This window comes from Mauremys reevesii, linkage group 2 (assembly GCF_016161935.1).
Source record: "Mauremys reevesii isolate NIE-2019 linkage group 2, ASM1616193v1, whole genome shotgun sequence".
NCBI lineage: Eukaryota > Metazoa > Chordata > Testudines > Geoemydidae > Mauremys > Mauremys reevesii.
In genome coordinates this window covers 271,607,779-271,635,702 of record NC_052624.1, presented here as the reverse complement: position 1 = coordinate 271,635,702, position 27,924 = coordinate 271,607,779, and the positions used below count along the sequence as shown (strand labels likewise).

The 27,924-nt window shown below is 45.2% G+C and overlaps 1 protein-coding gene across 1 annotated transcript in view; it reads right to left on the bottom strand.

Moving 5' to 3' along the window:
* TG (thyroglobulin) overlaps nucleotides 1–27,478 on the bottom strand; it is a 219,399-nt gene extending 191,921 nt beyond the window's left edge. Inside the window, exons 1-11 of the mRNA XM_039523028.1 lie at nucleotides 27,415–27,478; nucleotides 25,577–25,685; nucleotides 24,238–24,335; nucleotides 22,765–22,968; nucleotides 20,568–20,727; nucleotides 12,466–12,572; nucleotides 11,002–11,145; nucleotides 9,542–9,727; nucleotides 5,420–6,484; nucleotides 2,971–3,558; nucleotides 279–521 (exon numbers count right to left, since the gene is read on the bottom strand). Of these exons, the coding sequence (XP_039378962.1) occupies nucleotides 279–521; nucleotides 2,971–3,558; nucleotides 5,420–6,484; nucleotides 9,542–9,727; nucleotides 11,002–11,145; nucleotides 12,466–12,572; nucleotides 20,568–20,727; nucleotides 22,765–22,968; nucleotides 24,238–24,335; nucleotides 25,577–25,685; nucleotides 27,415–27,478 (2,968 nt within the window). The remainder of the gene's footprint in view (nucleotides 1–278; nucleotides 522–2,970; nucleotides 3,559–5,419; nucleotides 6,485–9,541; nucleotides 9,728–11,001; nucleotides 11,146–12,465; nucleotides 12,573–20,567; nucleotides 20,728–22,764; nucleotides 22,969–24,237; nucleotides 24,336–25,576; nucleotides 25,686–27,414) is intronic.
* Nucleotides 27,479–27,924: the final 446 nt, after the last annotated feature.

The window sequence follows — 27,924 nt, the reverse complement described above, 5'->3', positions numbered from 1 at the left end:
AAGTGGGGATAGTGGGGTAGGGGTTCCCCTGGGAGGGGGAGACCCAGTCAAAGGGGCACCGGGGTCCTGGGAGGGACACGGGGCCCAATAGTAAACAGGTGGATCACCGGCCTGCAGAGGGCGCTCCTGGCTGGAAAAGAGCTAATTCCCCAGAGCAATCAGTAGGAGGCGCCGCAGGGGTGAGTCTGACCCTGTTACATTCCCCTTTAAGCAAAGGCCCTGTTCTCCAAAAGTTTAATTTCAATCAATTTTACCAACTTCTACTCCTCCCAACCTACTTGATTGTGCTGCCAGTCGGACTGCATAGTCACTTCCTGCCAATAGCTTTTCAGAGAATGCGATCCCTGATTGAAAGGTCTCAGCAAAATGAAGAAGATCGTTGTCTGTTAGTCTAAGTCCTTTTGCCATTAAAAAGCTCTGTCCCAAAGGAATATGGGAGCCATTCGAAGCTAGGATGAGTTGTTCTGCTTCATCAATGAACTGCATAGCTTCCTTCTTTACACTTTCGCATGCACCAGGGCCTGTATGTTCAGCAAAGGGTTGTTTTAATAACTTTTATCTTACTCCAGTAAAGATTCACACATTTATATTCAAGAGTCTCTTATTTAACATTTCTTGGTTCTTTCTATATTTACTTTGGTTTGCATCAGTTAAAAGAAAAACCCTTTGTACACACACGGGGGAGGGAGTTGGGGGGGGGTAAGTGATCAGTAAGAGGAGTTATTATTCTTTATTTGTATTACGGCATGTCCCAGAATGCGCTAGGCTCCATGTAAACAGGCAGAAAGGCTCAGTCCCTGCCTTGAGTCAGTTAAGACAAAGGTTGGGAGAAAGGATGCAACATACAAGCAAAGTGTCCAGGGTGATGATTGGCATATGGCCTGTCATTTGCATTTTCTATGCTTTGTCTTTTACTAATTTCTTGTAGCCAGGCACTTTGTGAACAGGCTCCATGCAAGCTTCTCTGCAAATATATATCTGTGTTAATCTAATATTGCTCTTCTTCCAGTCCTGCCCCCTGAACCGATAGTTGAGTTTTCGTGTGCTCTTTCCCCCACTGGAAGTTTTCCACCCTTTGTCCTTTCCGCCACCCACTTGAGGAACTAAGATGGTGATTCTAGCTCCCAGGGCCATCTCACAGCTCATCTACCCAAGTGGTGCAGTGCAGAACCCCACTGCTTTGGTAGCAACATGATATACAGGTGAGCATAGTCTCTGACTCTGTGGGTGCTCCAGGGCTGGAGCACCCACAGAGAAAAAAATAGTGGGTGCTCAGCACCTACCAGCAGCCTCATCAATGAGCTCCTTCCCCCTCACCCACAGTGCTTCCCACCCGCTGGTGGGCCCCGCTGATCAGTTGTTCCCCCTCCCTCCCAGCACCTCACACCCACCACGATAAGCTGTTCAGCGGTGTACAGGAGGGAAGGGGGCAGAGTGAAGGCAGGGTGCGCTCAGAGGAGGGGGCAGAATGGGGCAGGAAAAAGCAGGGCGGGGGCAGGGCAGGAAGAGGTGGGGTAGGGCACGGGCAGGAAAAGGCAGGGCAGGGGTGGGGCCTTGGGGGAAGGGGTATTGTGGGGGCAGGGCCTGGGGCAGAGCAGGGATCAAGCACCCCCTGGGAAATGACAAAGTCAACACCTGTGCAGGTGGGATTTTCGAAAGCATTCAGTGCTGACCTTACTCTTCTCCCACTGACTTCCAGGGGAGTTTTGCCACTGAGTTGATGGGAGCTGGGTTAGGCCACTGCAGTGTGCTTTTGAAAATCCAACCCCTCTATCTAGGTACTTACATGGTCCTCATCGCTGCAGCATCTGACTATACCATGCTAACTACAGCCCTAAGTCAGGAATGCATTTAAGCATGTGTTTAACTTTTATCACATGCTTAAGTCCCATTGACCTCAAAAGGACTTAAACACATGCTTAAGTGCTTTCCTAAAGAGGTTTGCTTTTCTGAATCAGGCTGATGGCAAGAAAACACTAAGTAATAAGAATAGCAAAGAAAATTCCTCTTACCTTACTTTTTTATCCTTAACATAATGCTTGTATGATAAGTGCATGTAACAAACCACTTTCATAACTTGTTATTTATTACTTCCATAAGTCCCACACCCATCTGTACTTGGCCAACCCCTTCTCATTATCTGTGTTTTGATTGTGTTCAAATTCCAAAAAATGGTAACCGTACATTATAAAATCTACTTGACCCTGGTATAAGGCTGTCTGTCATTTTTTCCACAGAAAGGATTTTCTCTATTTTATTTCTCCATGTTATGTTCACGGCATACACACACAGAGTTAGAACAGTGGTTCTCAAAGTTTTGTACTGGGTGACCCCTTGTCACACAGCAAGCCTCTGAGTGCGACCCCCCCTTATAAATAAAAAACACTTTTTTATATATTTAATACCATTATAAATGCTGGAGGCAAAGCTGGGTTTGGGGTGGAGGCTGACAGCTCACGACCCCCAGTTTGAGAACCTCTGAGTTAGAAACAAAACATAAACACTCTTCCGGAAAGGCTGCAATTTAATACTGTTTCATTTCTTAGAATCCAGAAATCTAACACACAACAATCAATGGAGAGAGAGAGAGAGAGAGAGAGAGAGGCTGCTACCTAAGGCAGAAAGGCACAACTCAATCCATCTTGGACCCAACTGCATCTTTCGCAGACTGACTGCAGAAAACCCAGATCTCATCCTTGCCTACAGCGTTCCCTAGCCTGCAAGCAGAAGCAGGAAACCCCTTGAAACTTAAAGTGATAGCTTGTCATTTGAACAGTTTTCAATACACCACATGCCTTGCTACTAAAGTTGGGGCAATCTATTCTTTTCCAAAAGACAGCTGTTTGCTAGCAGTGACTGTGGAATCAATGGGTCCTTCCCTGAGTCAATATCCTTCTACTTCGTAGTTCTCTAGATGAATTTTTCTTACTGGAGTAAATAAAGAACCAGGAACTTTGTCATGTTACTTACATGCTGGGATCTTGTTCTCCTTGGCCTTAGTTCCTTGCAGTTCTTCTCCCTTGCTGTCAACACACCAACAACTGCGCAGTTCAAAGTGGCCTAAAAGGGCACTGAAATCAGCGTAGGACCCCGGGTAATGGGTGAGCTGACCCTGCAGAAGCTGCCAGAATGTATATGGATCCAATAAAATGTTCTCTGACACAACTGTCACGTTGCCCTCCAGCACTCCAGGGGGAAGAGCATCAAAAGAAGAATACTTGGCCAATGCTGGGAAGATATTCTGGTGGCCAGCCACATACAAGCCTTTAATAAAGGCTGCAAAGCCTTGGGAAGATGATTCTTTATATTCAAGTAGTATGTTCAACAGGTCAACAACAGGCAGAGTTTTGCCTTCGTTATTCTGGGTGATCCACCTTTGGTACCATTCAAAAGCTTGCTCAGGGGGGCCATTGCATTGCACCTGTCTCCAGTTACCGTCGGTGCTGCACTGTGGGATGTAAACACTGGACAGCTGAGACAGCGCCCGTGGGTCTGACAACAGGAGCTGCACCGTCTTTAGAAAAACCTGAGCAGCAGTTACTTGGCAAGCACTTGGACCTAGGGAAAGGAAAATATGCATTCAATAATCTCAGGAATGCACCGTAGGTATGTGACGCAAGCTGACCTGAGCTTGGTTACTTTGCAAACACATTTAGAGAAATTGCTTATTGTTACTATTGATTGTATGCCTGTTTTGGGGCAATTATTATTATTTGTCCCATTATTAAAAGAGGACCAAATCCTGAGGTTTTTACCCAGGGCCAGGTTTTCAAAGGCATTTAGGCACCTAAAGATACAGGTAGGCACCAAATGGGATTTTCAAAAAGTCACCTAAGCAGATGAGGTGCCTACCTGCATCTTTAGGTACCTAAATACCTTTGAAAATCTGCCCTCCATCCTTATTCAGATAAACTCCCACTGGAGTAAAAACCAAGCCCCATAGATACCACTGGGAATACTTGTGTAGCAAAGTACTACTGAGCATGTTCACCCCAATCTAAAAGGAAATTTGAACTCCTTGCCTCATTTCTCCCACCTAACTACATTTTACAGCCATTTATAGGACATACCTTCAGCCCTCAAACAAAGCACAGATGTCAGTTTGTCTCCTTTGGAGGCCACAACTGCCAACATCAGGGCCAAATCGCATTTTGTAAACACTTGCTAGTGGCTCGATAAAAACAGCAAAATGTAGTAGCACGTCTCTTTGAGTCCAGCAGACCATTATGAACCTAAAACACCAGTGTTTTGTGCTCTCCCCTGGCTATGGTACCTGTTTGCTTCTGACTGTGGGCCAAACAGGTTATAGATTGCAATCAATGAATCTCTAAATGCTGCAGGACATAGCTATTGAGATCTCTCTCTCTCCGTTTGGACCATCATGGCAGTGACAGTTTGCTGTCTGCTTTGCTATTGTTTTCTGATGCTGAACTCTCCAAAACGTGCAGCAGGTTATTTTCAATGGGGGCCTGGGCCTCTGGGACCAGCTTACTCTGCCCATCTGCCGTTGTTCGAGCCCCTTGAGCTTTAAATGTCAATATAAGACCTCTTTTTTTAGCCAAGGCACTTCACTCTTTCATTATATCATATTAATAGAAGAGTGGAGGAGGGCTGTGATTACATTTTACAGGCTTACGCCCAGTGTCATACTTAGGCACTAGAACATCTAATCATCAGCTTCATTTACAATGACAATTGCTATATAAGAGACAGGTAACATTTGACACTCAATTTTCTGAACTGACTGTGGGACCCACATTAGGTGTTTTGGCCTTTGCCCTCTTTAGTGGCTGGTACACACATAAAGTTAATGTGTTTCCTACAGCTAGCAGTTGAGGGACACAGTCCTGTAGCTCAAGTAATAGAAGCTCATAGGTTTAGCTCAGAATGTCCTGGGTCCAACCCAAGGAGGGTCAATGGCATTTGCATGGATTATTTTGTTCCACAAGAAAAGCAGTTTTCCACTCTGTCAAAAGACAGGCTATTCTAGAGGCAGTGAGCAGCGCATGATGTATCAATTGCATGGACTCACTGGGTTTCATGGTCATTAGCTATACCATTCACAGTAGCCACAAGGACATCAGCAGGGACAGAACTCAGAGACATGCTCATTAACAAGGATAGAGCTCACATCTTTCTGCTCTGAATGTGCAGGTCCTACACCCAGTTGTGCTAAGGGGGACTCTTCCTTCTCTCTCGGAACATTTGAGGGTATATTCTCTGTGATCCCCCAACCATTAGAGGGCTACATGAACAAATGCTGGACCACTTCTGATTCTTTCCAGCAGAGGGCAGTTGTGCTTTCACATACTAGCCCATATATTTCCAATATCGAATAAGAGGAGAAATAGCATGAACAGCAGCACAATCCCTAAAAAAAAAAACCAAACACTTCTAAAGCATTAATCCCTAGACTTACACTGCATGGGCTCCCCAGCTTTTCTTGTTGTTCCTGGAATAGCTCTGCCTTCCAAATCAACACAGATGCAATTAGTTCCATGGCACTGGACCGGTAGGAAACCTCCTTCCGTTGTACAAGAGGGAACAAACAGATCAGACCCTGCAGGTTGGCTCTGTTTCAAGCTTCGCAGACTTTCCCTTTGCTTCTCACATGCAGTGGGACACCTTGGACGTTTGCCTAGCGTTCTTGAGCCTGGGACTTCCTTACCTCCCGAGTCCACACACCAGCACACGGCTTCGTAGCACTGAACTTCCTCATACCTCCCCTCCTTGGTGCACGTCGGAACAAACAAATCCCTGGGCTGCTCAGTGCAATCTTTGGACTTTAAAGCTATTTTTACCACCTCCCCTAAATCTTCAGCGATGTTTTCAGGGACAGAAATAACATGTTGTAAAAAGACAAAAAACTCTGGAAGTTCCAGAAGAGAAGCAAGAAATTCCACCCCATTCTGATTGTCCTGTAAACTAACTGTGCGGCCCAAGCTATCCACAAGAGGTTGACTCAGATTGAAGCTCTCCTTTGATGTTTCCAGTGACAACCCCTCGGGTCGTTCTGCAAAGCCTCCTCCGTTGTCCTTTCCTGTCACGCCTCCCTGCTGGAAAAACTGGCCAATGCTGAATTTCCCTCTAGTGCCGAGCGCTCCTGTAAAGTTAAACTGGATCAGGTTCTTCAAGAACTTTCCTCCAAACAGGTTTTCTTGGAAGCGCTTTGGGTTGGTGGTGAACTGAAGGGCGACTCGCGCTAATTGTCTTGATGGAAACATCCCTCTGACTGCGTCACTGAGAATGGATTCTAGTGCGAACAGCTGACTGGCATCCTGCTTTGCTGTGACAGGAGATAGCAATCCAGAGTCCACAAACAACTCCTTGAAGGAAGGAGGGCAAGAGCTTGAAAACCTGGCTATAGTCTCTGACTTCACATCTGGGATGTCAAACAAACTGTGCTGACTGAAGTGCCCAACAGGTCCATAAAAAAGCCTCGATAGAGCCTGCTGTCTCTCTGAGGCACATGTTCGTTCTTCACCTGGACACAGGAAAACAAGGAGACAAATATTTTGGTATTAGTGACATAGTATGAGCTGTCACATTGGGGGAGGGGGAATAATCCCCAAGCACATGATTCCATTAACCAATCTTCTCAGAGGCTGGTGGGAATGAGAGGGGTGTGGGGTGGGTGTATATAAACCAGACCCAGCTCATCCTGGGGGTGGGGGGAGAGGAGTAGAGGCAGCATCCAAGAACACAGAGAGGTGAAGGAGCGCTAAAGGAAAAACAGCCCCAGAAAGGGGCATGAAGAGAGGCCTTTTCCTAAGGGAAAAGGGAATGAGTTTGGGGAGAGCTGGGCACCGGCTGGGACCAGCCTGCCTAGGAAACTGTGGATTTGCCTGAGAGGCTAAGTGAAGTAATGGGGAAATGGAAAAAAGAATTTGGGTGTAGATGATTATAAACTAAATACTGACACACCTCTTTTATAAGTAATCCTTCTCCCCTGAATCCCAACCCCTTTCCATGGTGGTCAGGTCACCAGGAAATGGCTTGGTGACATTCAGAGCTGTAGGATTTGGGGCTTAGCTGGAGGGCCAAGTCACAGTAGTGATTGTTTGCTGAACTCGCTGGGGCTGGCGAGAACCCACCGTCTCACTGAAATCCTAGAACCCACAGTCCCCATTGTTAGTGTTCGTGGCAGCCTCTGCTGAGGCCACACAGAAACTAAACTACCCTTTCATCTCTAGTGCCCAACGCAGGTTTGATGCACACGGGTGCGGTAGCTTGCACGGATCCCATTGTACCTGCTTTGTGGATAAACATTTCAGTCTTTTAGGCTATCAATCCAGCAACTTGTCTGAGATTCTCTGGTCTATGTCCTCATGCAAGACCCTCATTTTGAACTTTCAACCCTTACTCCTGTTCTTGTTTTTTCATTTGTTGTCCCCCAGGTCACATGACCCTCACCTCACCTGAGGGGGTGGGCCTTTAGCTCTGGTGCGATCCGCCCACCACCTCCTAGGATTCCAGTAAGCCAGCCCCTTGACGGAAGATCTATACTTGGTGTACTTCTGGTTCCTTCGTTTGCACCCTCTAGCCTGCACTCCTGTTCCTGCTTTTGGATTCTCTCCCTTAATTAGTTGATCCTTGTCCTTTTGTAGTTCTTCCCTTCCTTATTTTTAGTGGAGGGGTGGCTATTTGTGTTTCTTTTGGGTGAGGTCCTTCGAGGGATCAAACAGGCCAGCACTTTTGACCCACACAAAACAAATACATACTTCTAAAATGTTCTCCCCTCCCCCTCCTTGAAGCAAATCACACCAGCATGTAAAGAGAAGGCAGTTTGCTTGACAAAAGCAGCAAAGAATCCTGTGGCACCTTATAGACTAACAGACGTTTTGCAGCATGAGCTTTCATGGGTGAATACCCACTTCGTCGGATGCAAGAGTGGACTCCACTCTTGCATCCGACGAAGTGGGTATTCACCCACGAAAGCTCATGCTGCAAAACGTCTGTTAGTCTATAAGGTGCCACAGGATTCTTTGCTGCTTTTACAGAACCAGACTAACACGGCTACCCCTCTGATACTTTGCTTGACAAAACACTCCTGTAATATCAGAAAGAGGTAGATTAAAAAAAAGTGATTGTATTGCATGTGGCTGCTAGACCAGTCTCCCCAAGAATATATCCTTGTGAAAATTCCTTTTCAGTGGTTCGTCGGCAGAACCTCCAATTTCTCTGCTTAGATTTCCTGAGTTTGCCAAAAAAAGATCTGCATACCTGAGTTTTAAGCAGCCTCAAGTTATGTCACAAAAACCCATCAGAAGATCTCAGAGGAGCAGTCAGAGAGAAAACAACCAGCCCTGCCAGATGCGGAGGCCTCCCAGAGGCTCTTTTGCAATATCTTTGCTCATCAGCCTTGAAGGCGTGCAAACAGTTTCATTTTACAGTAAGCCCACCTTTACCTAAAGCTTATAGTGACTCTGGATCATGAGTGACACCCAGAATTGATTGATTCTTTGTCTACGTGGCATAACTATGTCTAGTAGACAGAAAAACTAATTTTGCCTAAGGCTGCCTGCGTTAAGCCTTTGTAGCCCCAACCCTCCAGCATGAACCTGAATATTTAGGCATTACTCTCCAGAATGAAGGGTTTTAAACAAATCCTTCCCTGCCCCCATCTGACCCCTTTGAGATTTTCTGCTGTCATCTTCCATTTTGGGCTCTGGCTTGATGCATTTTTTTCCTTAATGAAATCTCCCTCGTTTCATGAAATGGCAGCTCACACACCTTTTCTTTGTTTGCGTCTATGGGACTTGGCAACCTTCATGGTCAAGTAACACAGGGACAGAGATAGGGAACAAGGTGGCTGGAAAGAGACCTCAGAAGCAATGCACCCCCACATCAGAGGCATCACAGCAGAAAAAGAGGGTTAAACCACAAGTGCAGTGTCACCAGCACTCACAATTTTGTCACAAGCCTTGTGATATTGGGTGTTTTTTTTAAAGTCCCAGCTCTTGGAGTCAGGTGAATCTCAGCTTCTATTTTAAAACAAATGTAACTTTCTAACTGTCATTATTAGGGGAAAATGCTTGAAAATGTGAACCCAAAAAGAGCCAAAATCAGGAGGGCAAATAAAAGGAACCCACCATTTATTGTTTTTAAAAATCTAATGAATTTTCAGTGCCAGATTCATAATTTCTGAATGCTTGGGCTTGGCAATATTGCCAAGAGAACTGGTGATGCACCTTTCACTCAGGGGACACTCCCATTTCAGGATAAAGGCTAGGAGAGAGAGGGGCTGATGTGAGGTCCTGGATAGGGGGCCATCCCTGGGTTGGATGGGAAGGAGATGAAGTCTATTTGGTGGTACTGCTATTCTCTCACAGGACTGTCTTGTGCAGCTGTGGGGCCAGAGAAGAAAAAGGGGTGGAGAGAAAATAGAAGCCTGAAGGAAATTCTGACCATAACTGTGGTATTTTGCTCCAAAATCTAACAAATCTTTCAGGAGGATTGGGGAGGATACGTAATGTGCGTTTGTGCATCTTATGTGAAAGTTAGTGCCAGGAATTTATTACTATATCACTCCAGTACATACCACAAGTCGGGAGCTGCCCTTGCCTCCTCGTTCCCTGGATCTCCCGCCCCTCAGGGTCCACACACCAGCACGCCCCTTCCTGCTCGCACTGCACTGGGGCATAGTCCCCATTATCCTCACAAGATGGACTATAAGTATGTCTGAAGCGACTGGCTGCAAACCTCTCGACCTCACATTTAGAGGGGCCTGGAAGAGAAATGCTGCTGGTTACGGAGGAAAAGTGTTAAGTGTTGGAGCAAATCTGCATTCAGTCCTGGTTCTGTTATGTCTGAATAACTCCTTGACGTTTGTTCAGGGAAGGCCCCGATGCTCAGGTTTTTTTAATTGTTAGAATTCCTTCCTCAAAGTAAACAACAGAGACTAAAACATCAACACACTTTTCAGCCATTTTAGTAGCTATTGCATAACTGTAAATGCAGTAATTTCTCATTCAATGGAGCAGGGCTACATACGCATTTGCTTTTAAAGTGAATTTAATGGTACCAAGTGGACAGACAGTATAAAAACTCTCTTTATCCACACAATGGGTCCAGCGTAGGCAATGGCAATATGAGCCAGCCCCACATTTCCTTACCCTGGGCCTGGTAGGATGGTATTTGCATTTCCCGGACAGGACAATCCCTGGCCTCTCTGCTGCGAATATTAAGACGAAGGCTGGCTGTGCTGTGCTGTCTGTACACTAGGAATAGATCCGAGGCCACCAACTCATTTTACATCTGCCAAAGCGTATATAATGGTCTATACCTGTAGCAGCTTTAGAGGATGATGTAAAACTCCCATCATGCAACTACCCATTTGTAATACAGTGTCTTAGCACATGTGATCAAGCCTCTCTCTAGCAGCAGTTACGGTGCTAAAGGTAATAATTGGAGATATACCAATCTCCTAGAACTGGAAGGGACCTCAAAAGGTCATCAAGTCCAGCCCCCTGCCTTCACTAGCAGGACCAATTTTTGCCCCAGATCCCTAAATGGCCCCCTCAAGGATTGAACTCACAAACCTGGGTTTAGCAGGCCAATGCTCAAACACTGAGGGGCTGAGAGCCTGTGCTTTGTTCTCCATTGACAACTGTCATGTCTGAATATATGCAGCCAGGGTCTATTTCACAATGCTATCCATGTGAGAGGGAAAAATTCCTTCCTGACCCTAAGAGTGATCAGCTAACCCCAGCTATATGAAAGGCAAATGATTTCCGCCTAGCTGAAAGAATACCTGCTTCGGTAATGAGGCATTGCATTCTCATGGTGAGTGCGTGTTACAAGTCCCCCACTGTGCCTGGTCTGCAGAGCCCCAGCTAATGAAGGTTAGCTCTTCATTTCAAGTAGTAGCAGCTCATGCTTTTAGCTCTAGAGGTTCCTGGTTCAGTCCCCCTCGTGCCACCCAAGAGCATGGCGATCACGCTTGCATTCCAGAAGTCTTGTGTCACTCCTGGGACTCTGGTCTGGTGCTACTGTACTTACATCTGAACCTGCCAGAGGTCGCTAGCTGCACCCCCAGAAACCGTCTCTGCAGAATCCGATAGATGCTGGTCTCAGTAAATGTGTGGGCAGGTTGCAATGCGGTGAAAACTGTATCATAAACTTCCTCAAGCAGCAGTTCCAAGCCTGTGAGAGAAGAGAGCCTTTCAGCACAGGTGGGGGGCATTTTAAAAAGAGAGGCTTCATCTGCCATTCATACACAGCTGAGAGGTGACAGAAATGGATGCCTCCTACCAGACAAACATCGACTCCTCCATCATTCGAACTATGAGGCTAGATGATGGGCATTTGGTCACATACGTAGCCCCACTGAACTATTTGTGAGAGTGAGTGCCTACCTAAATGAGTGAGGACTGCATGATCTACCCCCTAAGAAACTATCTGTTTCAGGGGCTGGGTTGAGCTGCTTTGTGGTAGCTAAGCAAGCTGTAACTGTGCATGGGTGACTGGACAAACAGTGTCCGAATTACAGAAATGTAGGGCTGGAAGGGACCTCAAGGGGTCACCTAGCCCCTATCCCAGCCTGAGACAGGACCAAGTAAACCTAGACCATCCCTGACAGGTGTTTGTCTAACCTGTTCTTCAGTGATGGGGATTCCACAACCTCCTTTGGAAGCCTATTCCAGTGATTAACTACACTTATAGTATGGAAGTTTTTCCTAATGTCTAATATTTTTACCTAAGTCTCCCTTGCTGAAGACTAAGCTGATTCCTTCTTGTCCTACTTTCACTGGAAATAGAGACCAGTTGGGCACCGTCCTCTTTATAACAGACTTGCTGGGGCCCAGGGCAGAAAGCCAAAGCCCCACCACTTGGGGCTGAAGCCGAAGCCTGAGCAACTTAGCTTTGCGGGGCCTCCTGTGTCACGGGGCCTCGAGCGATTACCCTTCTTGCTACCTCCTAGTGCTAGCAGAAAAACAGTTGTTTTTGGCACAAGTAGGCTGTGGAGTTTTTATAACATGTTTAGGGGGTGAGGGGCTCAGAAAGAAAAAGGTAGAGAACTCCTGCTCTACAGAGAAGGGAGTTGTTCAGTCTCCAGGTCCATTCAGTTCTGCACCTCTCTGCTGAGACTGCTAATGAGGCAGCCGGTCGTGTTGGTGGCTTTCTGATATGCAACCAGCCCAGTAGGAGCCGGACTATTGACAGCAAGGACTCAAAAACAATAGGAAAATAACTTTTGATCACGGCTAAACTGGGCTGGCCAGTGCAACTGATGATGCTTTGGTCAGACACTCTTAATGAGAAAATGTAGCTAGTAATCACCATCCTTAAGTGATCTTGCCACAGATATGTATCTGCTGTGCCTGCTCACAGATGACTCCAGCTTAGCCCTTAGCTTTCTCACTGAAATGAAGCTGTGGTCTGGGTGTCTGTTCATTATTTACCCTTCTCTGAGGAATTCTGAGTCTTGTTGCTAAGACAGAGCAGATTTTGGAAGGCACTTACCAGTCTTTGCTAATTCCCGCCCCAGACTGTCAGCGCAGTAACAGTACCCAGAGACCTCTGGGAACATGCTTCTGAAGGCGCTAAATGTCTGGAATGCATCTGGAAACCTAAAAGGAAAAGCAACAGGTTATGAAGTGGAAAGTTGGTGGTGACCCTTTGACAATAACAAAGAAATCATATTCTTTCCCAAACTCCCACTGCAGAGATCACAGAACAAAGGCATTATGGCACTTCTGGTTATGTCTACCTTATGTCTACCTAGTTATGTCAACCTTACTCCACTGTGATTCAAATTTTAGTGTTTCCTTTTATTAACAAGGCCTTAGACTATGGAGCAATGTGTCCTGGCTCCCCACAGGTCAGGATTAGTCCAAGATTTGCCTTGCTCACTATATACTACAAGAGTTTATACATGTGTTTCCTCAACAAACGAGCCTAAGCACCTTCGTCCTGGATAACAGAACCCAATGAGCAAAAGGCAATGAGGTCATTTCTTGGTCTGATTTCAGGCCATTATTAGAGTCTTGTTATTAGCACCTAATGTACTACAATGATGAAGGCGGCAGAAACGTTGACAAATAACACTGGTCTACAATTTTTGAGAAGTCGTCCGCTTCAGAGATAAAATGTAGTATTTATTATGTATTTTGATGTGCTGAATTCAAATATGACAATTAAAACAACTGATTGGCCACTGTTTCTAAGATATAAGTTTTTTTTTTTTTTTTCTATATATATTATGTAGATAGTAGTAGATTTTTTAATTAAATTGTAAACCTAGGTCTTTTTTTGTTTTATGGTTGCTTTACATTTACATGATAATACCTGTCCTGTGTTGTTTATAAAAAAAAAAAAAAAAAAAAAATTATATAAAAAAATTAACAAAAAAAAAAAAAAAAAATATTATAGTATAGTTAGTCCTATTCAGTGTCTCTACGGGCGCTTTTTCTTGTATCTTTGTATTCATTAAATGGAGCATCTCTTGTCACTGTCAGCAATAGTCTGCAAGCATTGATGGGCTCCATTTACTGATTGCGATTTCTTCATTGTTGCAATGTCCTGGTGAAATGCGCTGCCTGCTCTCACTGCTGCTCCGCAGCTCCTGGAAAAAAAAAATCTAGATGAGAAAAAAAAAAAATCTTTTTGACATGTTGCAACAAGGCTTTTTTGTATGCCTTGAGGTTTTTCACCAACAACCTGTAGTTGTCTGCCTTGTTGTTGTTTAAAAAAATTTTTGCCACCTGGAAGGCTTTCCCCATGCCTTTTCTTTTTGCCGCTGACGAGTGCATGGTCAAATGCATCATCTAAAAAGTTCAGATCTAGGAGGAAGACAACAAAGACACCTTCCTTCCTTTTTCTTTTTTTTATTTAGCTTTTTCCACGGAGGAAAATTGAAGTGTGTGTGTGTTTGTTGTGTGGCTTCAATGTTCTTCATCAGACCCAGCTTGATGTAGTGTAAGAATTGTGTAAAAACTTCAAACAAAAACAAAAATGATTCCACTTTCCTCCTTCCCTCCAATCTGACTGCTCCATGGCCAATCTTTCTGGATAATGAATCTCTCTTCTCTTCCTATCCTTGCACAAAAATCCCAACAGTAGCAGAGAAAGCAGCAGTACAGCAGTCAAGCAAGAGAGCAACGCAAGCCAAAAAAAAAACAAAAAACCTGCAAACACTGGTTTATGCCACTTTGTTGTTGTTTCAGTTTTTTCAAAGTTTGTTTCATTTGTTTCATGTGACTGATGACTACTTGATGACTTTGAATTGAAAAATTGCAAAACATGCAATAAATGCAGTAAAAAGCTTTCGAACTGAAAAGTCTCAGATCAGTGAACTCGATCGTGATCAATCGGCTGCCATCACCATCACACCATCGATCGATGTTCAGGCTTCAGATCATGTACAGAGAAAGAGAAGATGAAGAAGAATTGAAGAATCCTTGGACGAAGACAACACCTAACATCACCTGCACCAGATTCACTGTCTGTGTGCTGGGAGATTCCACTGCTGGCTCTTTGTTCTTGGTCCACTCAAAGGTCATTCAGTTCCAAGGTCATTTCATTCAGTTTATCAAGTTCAGAGAGTAGAGGAGGGAGGAGGGAGGGTCCTGTGACATTGATGGTTCAGGACTGTCAAGTTTCATCCTCTCCTCTTCCTCTCCTCTCCTCTTCTCTCTTCCTTGAGACTGAAATCATCAGGATTCCTCTCTCCCAGTGTGGAACCAGGGGGTATCTGATAGTACTGGGGATAATGGATAATACACAGTCCACTTTTTTTTTTCACACACCTTTCTTCTTCACCAACTTCCCATGTATGCATTAATTGCTGGCTGGCTGCACTGGGTCTGATCATTGGCAAATTGGCACTGCAAAAAAAATTCTTCCTTCGATTTCCTCCACAAAGATTTGTTTGTTGCATGTGTGTGCATACATGTGTGGCCCACCTGTGTCCTCCTGTCCTCCAATTTTGATCTGCAAAAAAAATAAGATAGGCTTTCTAAACCCCATATGGTTATACTTTTGTTTTTAGTGCAAAAACACTTCTAAACAAACTTATCTGCACTGTTCACACAACACTGCACCACTTCTATCTCTGCTCAACAACAGAAAAACAGAAACAAAAAACTAGAACCAATCAACAATTTTATCATTCATTTTCATTTTTTAGTAGAGTTTTTAACAAAAGTTTTAATTTTTTTTTATTTCAGAATTTTTTTTATTTTAGAAGCATGTAATTTTGGATCCTGGTCCCACCTTTGAAAGCGCAGCAAAAATTGTAAAATACGTGTCAGTGAGACTAATGCAATTACAAATACCCTCTCGTTAGCAGCTTTCCACAAAGTCACACAAGATGACAGAAAGCCTAAACAAAGAGGTTATTTTTTCCCCCACATCTGCTTTCTACGCTGAATTAAACATGGAACAGCAGATACAAACTAACACTAATTTGTTACATTATGAAAACATGGGTCAATGGATTAAAAGGAAAGTTTTTTTAAACGTATTACAAGTGAGACTGACTCTTATTTCTGGAGATCAAAGGAGCTCTGGATTCTTTTAAAATATTCTAATAGTGACGATAGCCAGATTCCAGCAAAGGAATGATTTAAGAAGGAAATTTAATATGGTCAGAGTTGAAAAAAACACCCCATAATCTGTGTGATCTTAGCTGACAGATATACCAGGGCTTCTTCAAGCAATTAGAAGATACAGTACTCTAGGTTCAGGCAGTATGGCAAATGAAACAGTTTCCCTATGTTTTAATAAACCAGATTAGCATTATACATCCATGCTCATATTCCTAAACGTGATTTAGGCACACACCTCCCAGCTGTGTGCAGTTGTGTGGTGAAATCCAGCAAAGGGCTGTGAAATTCACTATCAAAGAAGTAAACAGAATCAAATAATCTAGTCAGGCTTTTCAACAATGATGGATGCTTTAATAAGCAGAAATAACGTATTACACCCTTAGATACCATGGTGATTCGTGCTGTATAAAAACCTGAGACTGGGTGGGTGGAGGGGTAGATACATTCTGGACTGGACCCTGGGATACTGGTCAGGGATGTTGCACAAAGGCGTTTGAAGCTCCTCTTTGCTTTCCCCTGGTTCTACTGCAGCTGTATACAGGGCTGGTCCCCCATGCAGTAGCTTGTGGATACTACAGTAGGCTTGGCTGCAACATTCCCAAGAGACCAAAACTGCAGCCAAGTATCACTCTGGCATAGGGCTGTCTTGGCCACGCTTCCAGAAGTGAAATGGGAGGGGGGATGTAAGAGCCCCTACATCAGCTTCACACCACAGATGATCACTCATACTCTGGAACAATCCTCCATGGGCTGGTTAAATCATCTTTGGGGCCCCTTTATACTGGTGCTGCTGCCACACCCCAAGAGAGAATCTGCCCACTAACAATAAAGTTGGCATGATAAAAGAAGAGCAATCAAATGTCATGCTCCAGGACATAGATGGATTGTTATTGGGGTAAGGAAGAAATTCAGAAACAAATTATTAAAGCCAGAAGGGACCTGTACGCTCATCACAGACAGCTACAGCGGCACTGGAGCCAGCAAACACAGCTGTAAACAGGGGAGTCTGAGTGGGACTTCTGTTGGAGGAGAGGGTGGGAAGCCTATGACAGATACAGAGGCAGCAGTGGTAGTGACCCAAGCAGTAGAAGACACAATGAAGATGACTGCATGTGGAAGCTGCGGCATGTACGTGATCCTGGAGGGGTACCTGAAAAGAGTTTTGTCTGCATGAAATGCTGCCTGATAGAGCTGATGGAGGAAAAGATCCGAGGATTGGAGATGCAGGTGGAAACTCTGGTTGAGTTTAGAAGGGGGTTCGAGCAGATGATGGAGCAAAGATATGAGGAGTCTGAAGGGAAAAGCTCAGATTTGCAGATGGAAGCAGGACCAAAGAATTCTGAGGGGAGACTGCTGGGTGAGGAATGTGGACAGTGGAAGCATGTGACTAAGAGAACCAGGCAGAGGAAAACACTGACTAGTTAAGGAGAAATAGAGCTCAGGAAGAGGTTTGCAGAGTTGGAAAATGAAGAAGGTGGTCGCTGAAGGTGAGAGGGCAAGGAAGAAGAGAAGAGCAGCTAGTCCTATAGGAAGAGGGCAAGTGTCAATGGTGATAACACCACCAAATATAAGCCCCAGGAGGATACGGGATGGGTTGTGGAGGATTGCAAGGATGAATAGGAATTGAGAGGACTTGCAGCCAGAGGGAACAGGGGATTGACCGGAAAATCACACCATCACCAGGAAAAGGCAGATCTACGTGATTGGGGACTCCTTTCTGAGAAGAATGGACAGACCTGTAACCAGAGCAGATCCAGGGAACAAAAGGGTGTGCTGTCTACCAGGTGCTAAGATATGGGATGTGGACCTGAGGCTGAAGAGGATCCTAACAGGAGTGGGAAAGAATCCACTGATTGTCCTTCATGTGGGAACAAATGATACGGCTAGATTCTCGCTGGAACGGATCAAGGGAGACTATGTCAGGCTGGGGAAGATGCCTAAGGAAATTGAGGCTCAGGTGATCTTCAGTGGGATTCTGCCTGTTTCTAAAGACTGGCAACAAAGGTGTGACAAGATTATGACGATCAACAGATGGCTCAGGCAGTGGTGCTCTAAGGAGGGCTTTGGGATGTATGGCCACTGGGAGGCATTCATGGACAGATGACTGCTCTCTCGGGATGGACTTCACCTGAATAGGGAGGAAAACAGACTTCTAGGATGGAGGCTGGCACAACTGATTAAGAGAGCTTTAAAGTAGGAATTGGGGGGAGATGGTTGGGAGATGTCCAGGTTATCTCCACGACGGATTTTAACATTGAGAGGGAAGAAAATGAAGTAAGAAAGGATACTGTCATGGGTAGAAGAATGGACATAAGGAGGAAGGGTAGTGTAGATACCAGTCTAATAGGTGATACTGGCCATGGGAGTCTTCTAGTCAATTCAGGTTCTTATACCATGCCTATCACCATGGCATCTGAACATGTACAGCTTTCAGACAGACTGCTGGGTAGATACATTTCTGGACATGATTTTTAAATAATTCAATTTAAAAATATACTACAGACCAAATTATGCCATGTGTAATGTGTGGATAGACACATGATCATATCCTGGTATTGGTCATTTCTGTCCTGAGGTCAGAATATGACTAAATAAAATGCAAAAAGAACAAATCAGGCCCACATAAGAATGCATCTAGGACTGCATGTGCCTAGCTTTGAAAATCCACCCCTTACATTCGCTATTCCTTTTTTAACCATTGTCCCCACTATTTGCTTGTCCTTGTCCAGCAGTGGATAATGACAACATGGCCAAGATCTTAACTCTCATACCCAGTCACAAAAATGGCTGAAGCAGATGTGTGAACTGTGACCATGTTCGTGTTTCTGTCCTATGTGTTCTGAGACGGGAGCAGGCGTAAAGAAAATGGAAAAGGAAAGGAGAGATACATGGATTTGTTGGTATCATCAGGGAAAGTGGGGTCTTGGCTTACATTGTTATTCATTTTTCAGTGACTCTAAGAAAGCCCCCTTTTATCATCAGACTGTGGAGCTCCAATAGTATCCACCGTTTAGTGACCACACCCAGTGTCAAGAAAAGTGGCTGAGTTGTGTTTTGTACATCAACAACCAAATAACACAGAGAGGCAGAACCTTCATGGAACTATGACAATTTACAGCAGCTGAGAGATCTGCCCCAGAATCTTTACTGTGGAGGAAATGATGCAGGAAACAGAAAGAAAATAGTGTGGCTTCTCAGCTCCCAGACTCCTACTTTTCTATCTCTGGATTTTGTTCTGCTGCTCATCGCCACAGCATCTGAGCACCTTCCATGGAAAATCAATAGCAATAGCAAAGTCCCTCATGGACTCCTTGAGTCCCTGGCTCCTCTCCTTATTATGCTTGGAGTAGGGTTTCTGGATTGATTTTATTTATTTCCATTCTTGTAAGGTTGATTTGTTTCAGGGTAATTTTGATTATTGTGGCTGAGGCTTTTTCAGGTAGAAGAGAATGTTCATGTTTTGAGTGTCATTCTTGGGGTGCAAAGGAACCATGACCCAGTGGTTAGGGCATTGCACCTTGGAAGACCTGGGTTCAAGTCCTTGTTCTGCCACAGGCTTTTTGTGTGACCTTGGGCAAGTCATTTAGCCTCTCTGCCTTAGTTCCTCATCTGCACAATGGAGATAATAGCCCTGCCCTACCTCACTAGGGTGTTGTGAGGATAAATACATTAAACACTGTAAGGTGCTCAGATGCTGCAGTAATGGGGTCTATGTAAGTTCCTAGAGAGAAAGGTAGAAAGCTGGAAGTAAAAACAATCTTGCTTGGATTTATACGGTGATATGGAAGCTATTCAAACCTAGTCCTGAAGCCACTTTCTAGGCAAAACTCCCAATTGGGAACAGCAAAATGTCATTTTAAAGCATCACTTTCTTCACTCTAGTTGCTTTTTCAGTTGTCCGTACCCACCAACCAACTAGTGAAACAGACACATTATCTTTCATGTGCCAAAATAGCCTCCTCTGACACATTGACAAATTTGCACCAGGCACTTGGCCTGCCTTGCAGTACTTTTATTTTTGCTTAAATTAAAGACCAAAACTCAGAACAACAAGATTCACATTTAAATTAGACTCTCTTGCCACTGAAATAGGCTTCAGCCAGAAGACAGGCATTATGTTTACTTTACTGCCCTCTAGTGGAAAGAGACGAGCAATGAGTCTGAAGTCATGACCAGTTCGCCGCATTAGAGAGAGGCAGGCAAAACTGTTTCACAGAAAAATTGGACTCAGCCTCAACAGCAGCTGTGCAAAAGGAGAGCTGTCCCCAGTCAGGTCCCCTTTTCCAATCCCTGTCCCTCCATGGCAAACCTTGCTACTTCCCTCCCCCTTCCTGCGTCTCAACAGGACTAGTGTTTCCTGCCCCATCTGTGTGTTTTAATGTTTTAAAGTCCCCCAGGGGCCTGCCCCAGCTATGAAAGAGCCCCGGTCTCTCTCTATACTCCTCTTTTCACCCTCTGTTCGTCTCCCACTGGCTGACTTGCTGCAATGTCCTTTCACGCACCCTCACCACTGTGGGTGCAAGAGCCTCTGCTCTGCCACCCGAGAGATGAAACAGCCACCTCCCTGACTCTGCATCTGTGTCCAGGTCTCCAGTGGGAACATCTTTCATCTCTTACCTGTCCCTCTTAATTTCTCTCTCCCGCTGCTCTTATCTAGCTCATTCATTGTGTTAATTCATTCTGTATGGTGAGGGCTGCCTTGGATGACAGACACCGTACAAAAGACAATCATACTGAGATAGCTGAGGATGCATAAGGATACTCTGGTTCCAATGCCTGTGGGGTTAATGAGCTGGCTCCGGTTTTTAAAGCACAAACTGCTACTGAGTAAACTAACATAAGTCTATTCGCTTTTGGGAAATAGACGACCTATCAAGCTCTTTATCTGGTCCAACCGGCAGAGGGAGACAAAGACTCACTGGGGCTAGTGTGGGCTACAGCTGGAATATGCAAGGATGTAATGACTCACGGAGGTCTGCAGAATTGCCACTCAGCTGCAGAAATGTCTGCTCCTACCTGTTATAACTGTGAACAAGATCAAAGACCATCATGTCCGTCATGTTGACAAATTTGCACTGGACAGGCAAAAATTCTCCATCTGCTGAGCACTGTGGTGGGCTCCTTTCCCCAACTCCATGCAGAATGCGACGGTCTCGGATCTCACAGCTCCCCGGACCTGATGGAAAACAAGTATTCACCGTCATGAATTCATCTTCCCACGACTGCGTGACAGCAAGCCGCACAGATTCATAGATTCCAAGGCCAGAGCCATGATCAGGCAGTCTGCCCTCCTCTACAACACAGGCCATAGAAGTTCCCAAAATAATTCCTAAAACAGATCTTTCAGAAAAACATCCAATCTTGATATAAAAATGGTTAGTGATGGAGATTGCACCACGACTCTGGTAAATTGCTCCAATGGTTAATTACTCTCACTATTAAAAATTTAAGCCTTATTTCCAACCTGAACTTGTCTAGCTTCAACTTCCAGACACTGGATTATGTTATACTTTCTCTGCTAGGTTAAAGAGCCCATTATTAAATATTTGTTTCCCAGGTAGGTACTTACAGACTGTAATCAAGTCCCCCCATTCACCTTCTCTTTGTTAAGCAAAATAGATTGTGCTCCTTCAGTCTGCCATTATGAGGCAGGTTTTCTAATCCTTTCTAATCATGAATTGTGGACACCTGAACTGGACACAGCATTTCAGCAGTGGCTGCACCAGTGCCCAATACAGAGGTAAAATAACCTCTGACTTGAGATTCCCCTGCTTATGTAGCCAAGTATCACATTAGCACTTTTGGCCATGGTGTAGCACCTGGGAACTCATGTTCAGCTAATTAGCTCCCCCATCCCATCCTCTTTTTCAGTCATTGCTTCCCAAGATAGACTCCCCCATCCTGCAAGTATGGCCTACGTTCTTTGTTCCCAGATGCATACATTCACATTGAGAAATATTTAAAGGCATATTGTTTGCTTCAGCCTGTAGTAGGAACAGAGCCTGAGACATAAGCCCTCGAATCAGAGGCCTGGTGTGAGGCCTGAGGCCTGGGCTAAAGTAGTGGCCAAGCTTTGCTGATAGAAAGCAAAGTTAAGTTGCGAGCAAGAGGCACGCCCTGCTCACAGAATCTGGCAAGACCAGGGCTGCTATTGCAGAAATATACATTCCTAAGTAGTGCTAGGCACTCACGTAAACACATTCCAGAAGGGTGGTACCTCAATACCAAACACATTCACCAACAATAACAGGAACACGCTGACCCATCCTAAAGGTAAAGTCAGGATGACAGCATGATGGATAGAGAAGTTTTGATTGAGCGGATAAGTATAAGGCAATAGGTGGCACCCAGATGCATCAGAGCGTGGCACCCAGATATGTCAGAGGGGCGATATGCAACTTATTCGTATCGGTGTATAAAGAGGTATCTCAGAGGGAGTGTCTTTGGCCAGTCTAGTGGGGGAATGAAAGTCCCACCATCCACTGAGCTGTGTCCATTGTCATGGGCATACATGTGCTAGTGTAACTGTAGACATTGATCCGGGGAGCTAGGACCATGCTTTGTTGACAATAAACATGGGTGGGTGCCTTCGTACCTTAACAGATCTTGTGGTCATTGGGCGGTTCACTCAAGGTCTGCCATGCCAGCTGTCTGTGCAGGGCTGGGGTCAGCACACAGAGAGAATGCACACACATGCAACCAAACACCTGACAACACAGCCCGGTTTGCCAAGCAAACCACATCACTCTGTATTAGTGACCTGATACATTATTTACCACTCTTCCAAATTTTATGTCATTTGCAAACTTTATCAGTGATGATTTTTTTGTTTTCTTGCAAGTCAGTGATGAAAATATTAAATAGTGGAGGGTCAAAAACAGATTTCTGTGGGACCCCACTAGAAACACACCTGAGCAATGATGATTCCACATTTACAATTACATTTTCAGACTTATCAGTCAGCCAGATTTTAATCCATTTAATGTGTGCCATGTTGATTTTATTTGTTCTAGTTTTTTAATCAAAATGTCATGTGGTATGAAGTAAAATGTCTTACAGAAGTCTAAGTATACTACATCAACACTAGTACCTTTATCAGCTCTGAAATGTCCTGGCAGCCAAGCGTATGACTTGCCATTCATCACACACAAGCTTTTTATTTCCCTTCCTCCAAACATGAAATCAAATCTACATTTTGTTGAACTTTACTTACATCGTGTTGGCTTCCCCGTCTGCCTTGTGCCATAAATCTCCATCCCTTCAGAGTCCACACACCAGCACTGGCCTGGCCCCACATCACACTGCACTGGGTCAAACTCCCCTGAATTCAAGCACTGTGGAACGTAGGAGATAGCGCTGCTGTTGACGTAATGACTTACCAAGATCTGCTGTTTTTGGAGCTGGCAAAAGGATAAACCTACAATACCAAAGAAGCATCATTAGTGGAAGGTGATTGCTGGGCACAAAACCATTAATTTTTCTAGATGACGTCTGAGTTTTCTCTGGGCCACATCGAGACCATGAATTTGTTCTGTCGCTCAGTCAGGTTTGCCAAGGAGAGTGATAAAATATTGCAAGAGAGCCTGGTATAAGTTTCAGATTAAACTCACCATTTTGGGGTACCAGGGAAGGATTTATGGTTTTAGTTACCCAAGAGAAACACAGCAATTCTACCTGACATCAGCTGAAATCAGGCAAAACCTGCTGGCTTCAGGTGAGTTCTACTTCATGTTTTCAAGGCCAGATTACCAGACTGAGCTGAGGTCAGACTAGATGATCACAATGATCTCTTCTGGCCTTTGAATCTATCACTCACCAGCCAACCTAAATGAGAATCGACCTGTTCATCATATCAGTGACCTTACTTCACGTTATACCAACTGATGGTCTGAGCTTCAAAATCCAAATTTAGGGGGGGTGAAGCCACGTGAAGTGAAATTGTACCAGAAGGTTGGGAGTGATTAAAGCCATAACAAGGCTGTATCATGTCAATTTCTTGCTCTTTCCCATAAGATCCTGAGGAGGGGCACATTTTCCTCCCAGCTGCCATTAAAGCCATAGCCACTCAGTTCCTATTAAAGACAATTAGTGTTTTGTAGTAAATTCTTCCCATAATCCCAGGTCCTTGCACCCAACCTGACTACTTGGGTGTGGCACTGGCACTGGAAGGCAGATTTAGCCCTTAGAAAGTAAATGAGTAATTGTTCCTATTAAAACAAGTAATTGATCATGGAAGTGCAAAGGAAACAGTGAGAAATCCCACATGGAGCTTGCATTTGCATATGCTATTGCCACATGCTACTTGTAATTTTTTGTATGTGAAATTTTGGCACCTGCTTTTGAAAATTTATGCCCCATTTAGGACCAAACTCTGAGGGATGGGGGCCCAAGGCCCCTGTTTCACCCCCACACCCCCACCTCTCTCCTTGTGCCCTTGCACAGGGACAGGCCACCACTGATTACACTGAGATAACTCACACAAGAAGGGATTGCTCAGTTTGCATGATGAGGTCCTGAGTAACTTAAAGAGCTTCCACTGAGGAAGATCGATAAATCACCAGGAGCCTGCTGTTGCTCTCATTGACGTAAGTGGCCAAAGTCCACTTGATTTCAACAGTTGTCACACTGGGATGTAAATAGCTTTTTTACCACCACCCATGAAAAAAAGTGATGACCTCTGACTTACAGGCTATTGGAACTCCAGTCTGTTTAGTGCCTGGTACCTCAATACCATTGGCATCTACACACCAGCAGGAGAGGCCATTCGTATTGCACTGCACAGTCCTGGGGAGAAGACACACATCATCATTTTCCATTGGCAACAGAATTGTCCATCAATATGAAATATACCTGTCAGCAATGGGATGGTCACAGGACAAAGAAGAATGTGACAACACAGCAGTGGCATCAGGAAGAACTGTATTCTAGAGATGGTTTCTAGGCTATTCAGAGCTAACTGATGGGATCTCTTTGGAATTCTCATAGGGTCCCTCCAGTCTTCATTCAATTCAGTGCCCAGCCCATAGTATGATGGGTGCCTAGCTGTGCAACCTCGTATCAGATCTACAATCTGTTCATTTAGAGACAGGTCTGAACAGCCCCAAATAGTGGGAAAGCTCAGATTCATTTTTTAAATAATGCATTAATTTTTAATGATAGGCTTGTCTATCACTCTAGTGTCTAAGCACCACACACACACATTAATGAGCTTATCCTAGCAGCGCCCGTGAGGTCGGAAAGTGTTGTTATCCTATTTGGGGGGATAAGGAACTGAAAGACAGCCAGATTAAGGCCCAGATCTCCAAAGGTATTTAGGCGCCAACTCCCGTTGATTTTAAAGGGAGTTAAGTGCCTAAATACATCTGAGGACCTGGGCCTATGTGATTTGTCCACAGTTGCACCGAAAGTTGATAGCAGAACTCTGACTGCTAGTCCTGCACCTTAACCACAAGACTATCCTTCCTTTCCGGAACCGGATCCAGATCCAGATCCACTCTGCGCAGGTCAGTCTCTTCTCTAACTCAAATCTAGGCCAGTCTGGTAATTTGAGAGTCCCAATCCAGTTGCTGGTCCCCCCGGCCCTTTGTCCCAAGGAGGACGTAAACTGTGCCAGCCCTATATCCGGTGCAGATTACTTCCCCTCTCCTCGCTCCGGCTCAGCTATGCAGGCTTGCACGCTGGGGGTGGCAAAGCTTTGGCTCCAACCCCTCCCTGCCACATTTGTGGGAGGGAAAGTAGCAACCCAATGGCGGATGCTCTCCCCTGTGGGTTAGAACCCACCAGGTGTGTTGTGCAAAGGACAATCTGTCCCATCACATTTAAAACAATCCCGTTCTTTTTTATTAATAGTAGGGACCCCATAGATAATTCCAAACTAGACAGAGACAGAACTCATTCAACAGAGTCTGAAGCTGGAGCACAGCCCTCCTCATCCACTACGTTGGGGTCCAATCCCGCTCAGCCACAGAGCTCCCTTTGCCCTCAGTGGTACAGGATTGGGGCCACAGGCGGCTGTCCTATCTTACCGGAACTGGCCATCTTCCAAGCACTGAGGGACGTAGACTTCTTGTTCCAAAAAGGCCTTTTCCCTCTGGAGCTCACAGGGGCGGAGAGGCTGGGACTCAGCCTGGTACTCTGCATGCAATAAACAGGGAAGATTTCTCTAAAGTCCTGTTAGATCCCGAGCCTGACTCAGCATTGTCTCCAGCAGTATAGTCTGTGCTGTCATTTTGGGTCTAGTTTTAAACACCACAATGGGGTTTCCCCTTCTTTGGTGACATTATTCCACAGTTGAATAGACCTCACAGTCAGGAGATTGCAGGGCCGCCTGGAGGAGGCAGGGGACAAGTGGGGCAATTTGCCCCAGGCCCTGCAGTGGCCCCCAAAAGAATATAGTATTCTATAGCATTGCAACTTTTTTTTTAATGGAAGGGGCCCCTGAAATTGCTTTGCCCCAGGCCCCCTGAATTCTCTAGGTGGCCCCAGAGGATTCAGGGGGCCTGGGGCAGGGCCAGGCCTTCTGCAGCAATTCAGTGGCGGATCCCTCTAGGAGGGAAGGACCCACTGCCAAATTGCCGCCGAAAAATGAAGTGGTGGCGATAGAGCAGCCTAAGTGCCGCCAATTGCGCTTCCCTCCCCCACCCCCCACCACTTGCGGCACTTGTACTCACTGGGCATCTCTCCGAGGCTTCGGCAGCACTTCAGCAGCAGGTCCCTCACTCGCTCCGAGTCTTCCACTGCACTGAAGGATCCGCCGCCGAAGACCCAGAGCGAGTGAAGGGCCCATCACCGAAGTGCCACCGAAAACCGAGAGCCCTGTGGGGCCTGGGGCCTGAGGCAAATTGCCCCACTTGCCCCCACCCCCTCTGGGTGGCCCTGGGAGATTGTACCAGGTATTGGCTACTCCCAACTCCTAATGATCAAAAATCATGAGCTAGTCTCCTCCCCCTAATCCCCCCTGCCAAAAAAAAATCATGAGATTAGTTTAAAACAATGAATTTTAAGAAATAATCCATTGGGAGTTGTGTTTGCCTGATGGCTGCCCTCTTGGCCAACACAGCAGGGATTGAACCAGGGGCCACCAGAGCTAAAAATCATGAGCTGCTACAGTTTAACCTAAAGAACCAAGACTCTAGGACTTGCGTCAGTATCAACCCATATCTTCTGTGCATTAGCACAGAGTGGGACAGGTAATAGACACTCACCAATGGGTTATATTTATTTGCCTTCCGGGGTCACGTTTTTGAGCTTCTCTCTGTAACCATGAGGGCTAGAAACCTTTTTTTTTTTTTTTTTTTTTTTAGTAATGCAAGTTGAGATTCTGGTGAATTCACATTAAGGCACCACATATCACAAGTCTCATCATAAAATGGAATAATGGCTAATCAATATGAATAACCGGGGTGCCTAAATTTGAGGGCATCCTCCAGGATCCTTTGTATTTCCCTGCTGCCCCATTCTTTTCACCCAAGCATCTGTGTTGGCCAGTCAGTCTTTCCAGTAGTTTCTTTTGGAGTGATCAGCCCATGTCACACCTCCCTGGTGCACGCTGACTTCACAGAATCGGAGCTTTTGCTGGCCCCAGGAGCATGGGCCATAGCTTGGAATCCAAACTCAAATCCCTGGCAGCGCAATGACCACTAAGTCATTGGCTCATCTCTTTGGTATATAAGATCAGTCTTGTTTCATGGTGTCTTGCCCAGCGTAATGGGGCCCTGATCAAATTCTGAGCCTGTAGGTGCTGCCATAATATAAACAATCAATAATAATGATGTATTGGTGCCAAGTTCTCAGGCAGAGGCTAACGCAGCATGGCTCCAGCCTGATACGCAGAAGGGACAAGAATGAGTAAAGGCAAACTTACCAAATATATTGGCTGATGCTGTGCTAATAAAGCAGAAAAGGATGCTGAGAAGTACGGGGCCCATCTTTCGATGCAGGAGCTATGACCCCTTCTTATGCTGAGGGATCAAGACCCTGCATGCTCCGCGCTAGCTTCTGCCAGACTTTTATAGCAGCCATTGTTTGAATAGATTCACTTTTGAGCTGGTAGACTGAGCACTAAGTAGGGTGACTGACGCAGGTTATATTTCTAAGAAAATCATGAGGGCCTCATTCACCTGGAATGTTCCCAGTGGATTTCTTCATCAGTCAGCTCTAATCTCCTCTCCAGGGAGCACTTGTACACCTAGTCACCCGAAAGGAGAATGAGCAGAACAAACAGCCAGACCAAATGCAGTTTAGTTTCTTTTCAGGACTATACCTGTGTGTGTCTTCACAAAATGGTTCTGTGTCAGTACAGTACAGATCTGCATCTGAAAGACAACCAGACAGACACATAACCAACACGTGCTGTCGGCTGTGTTACTATATT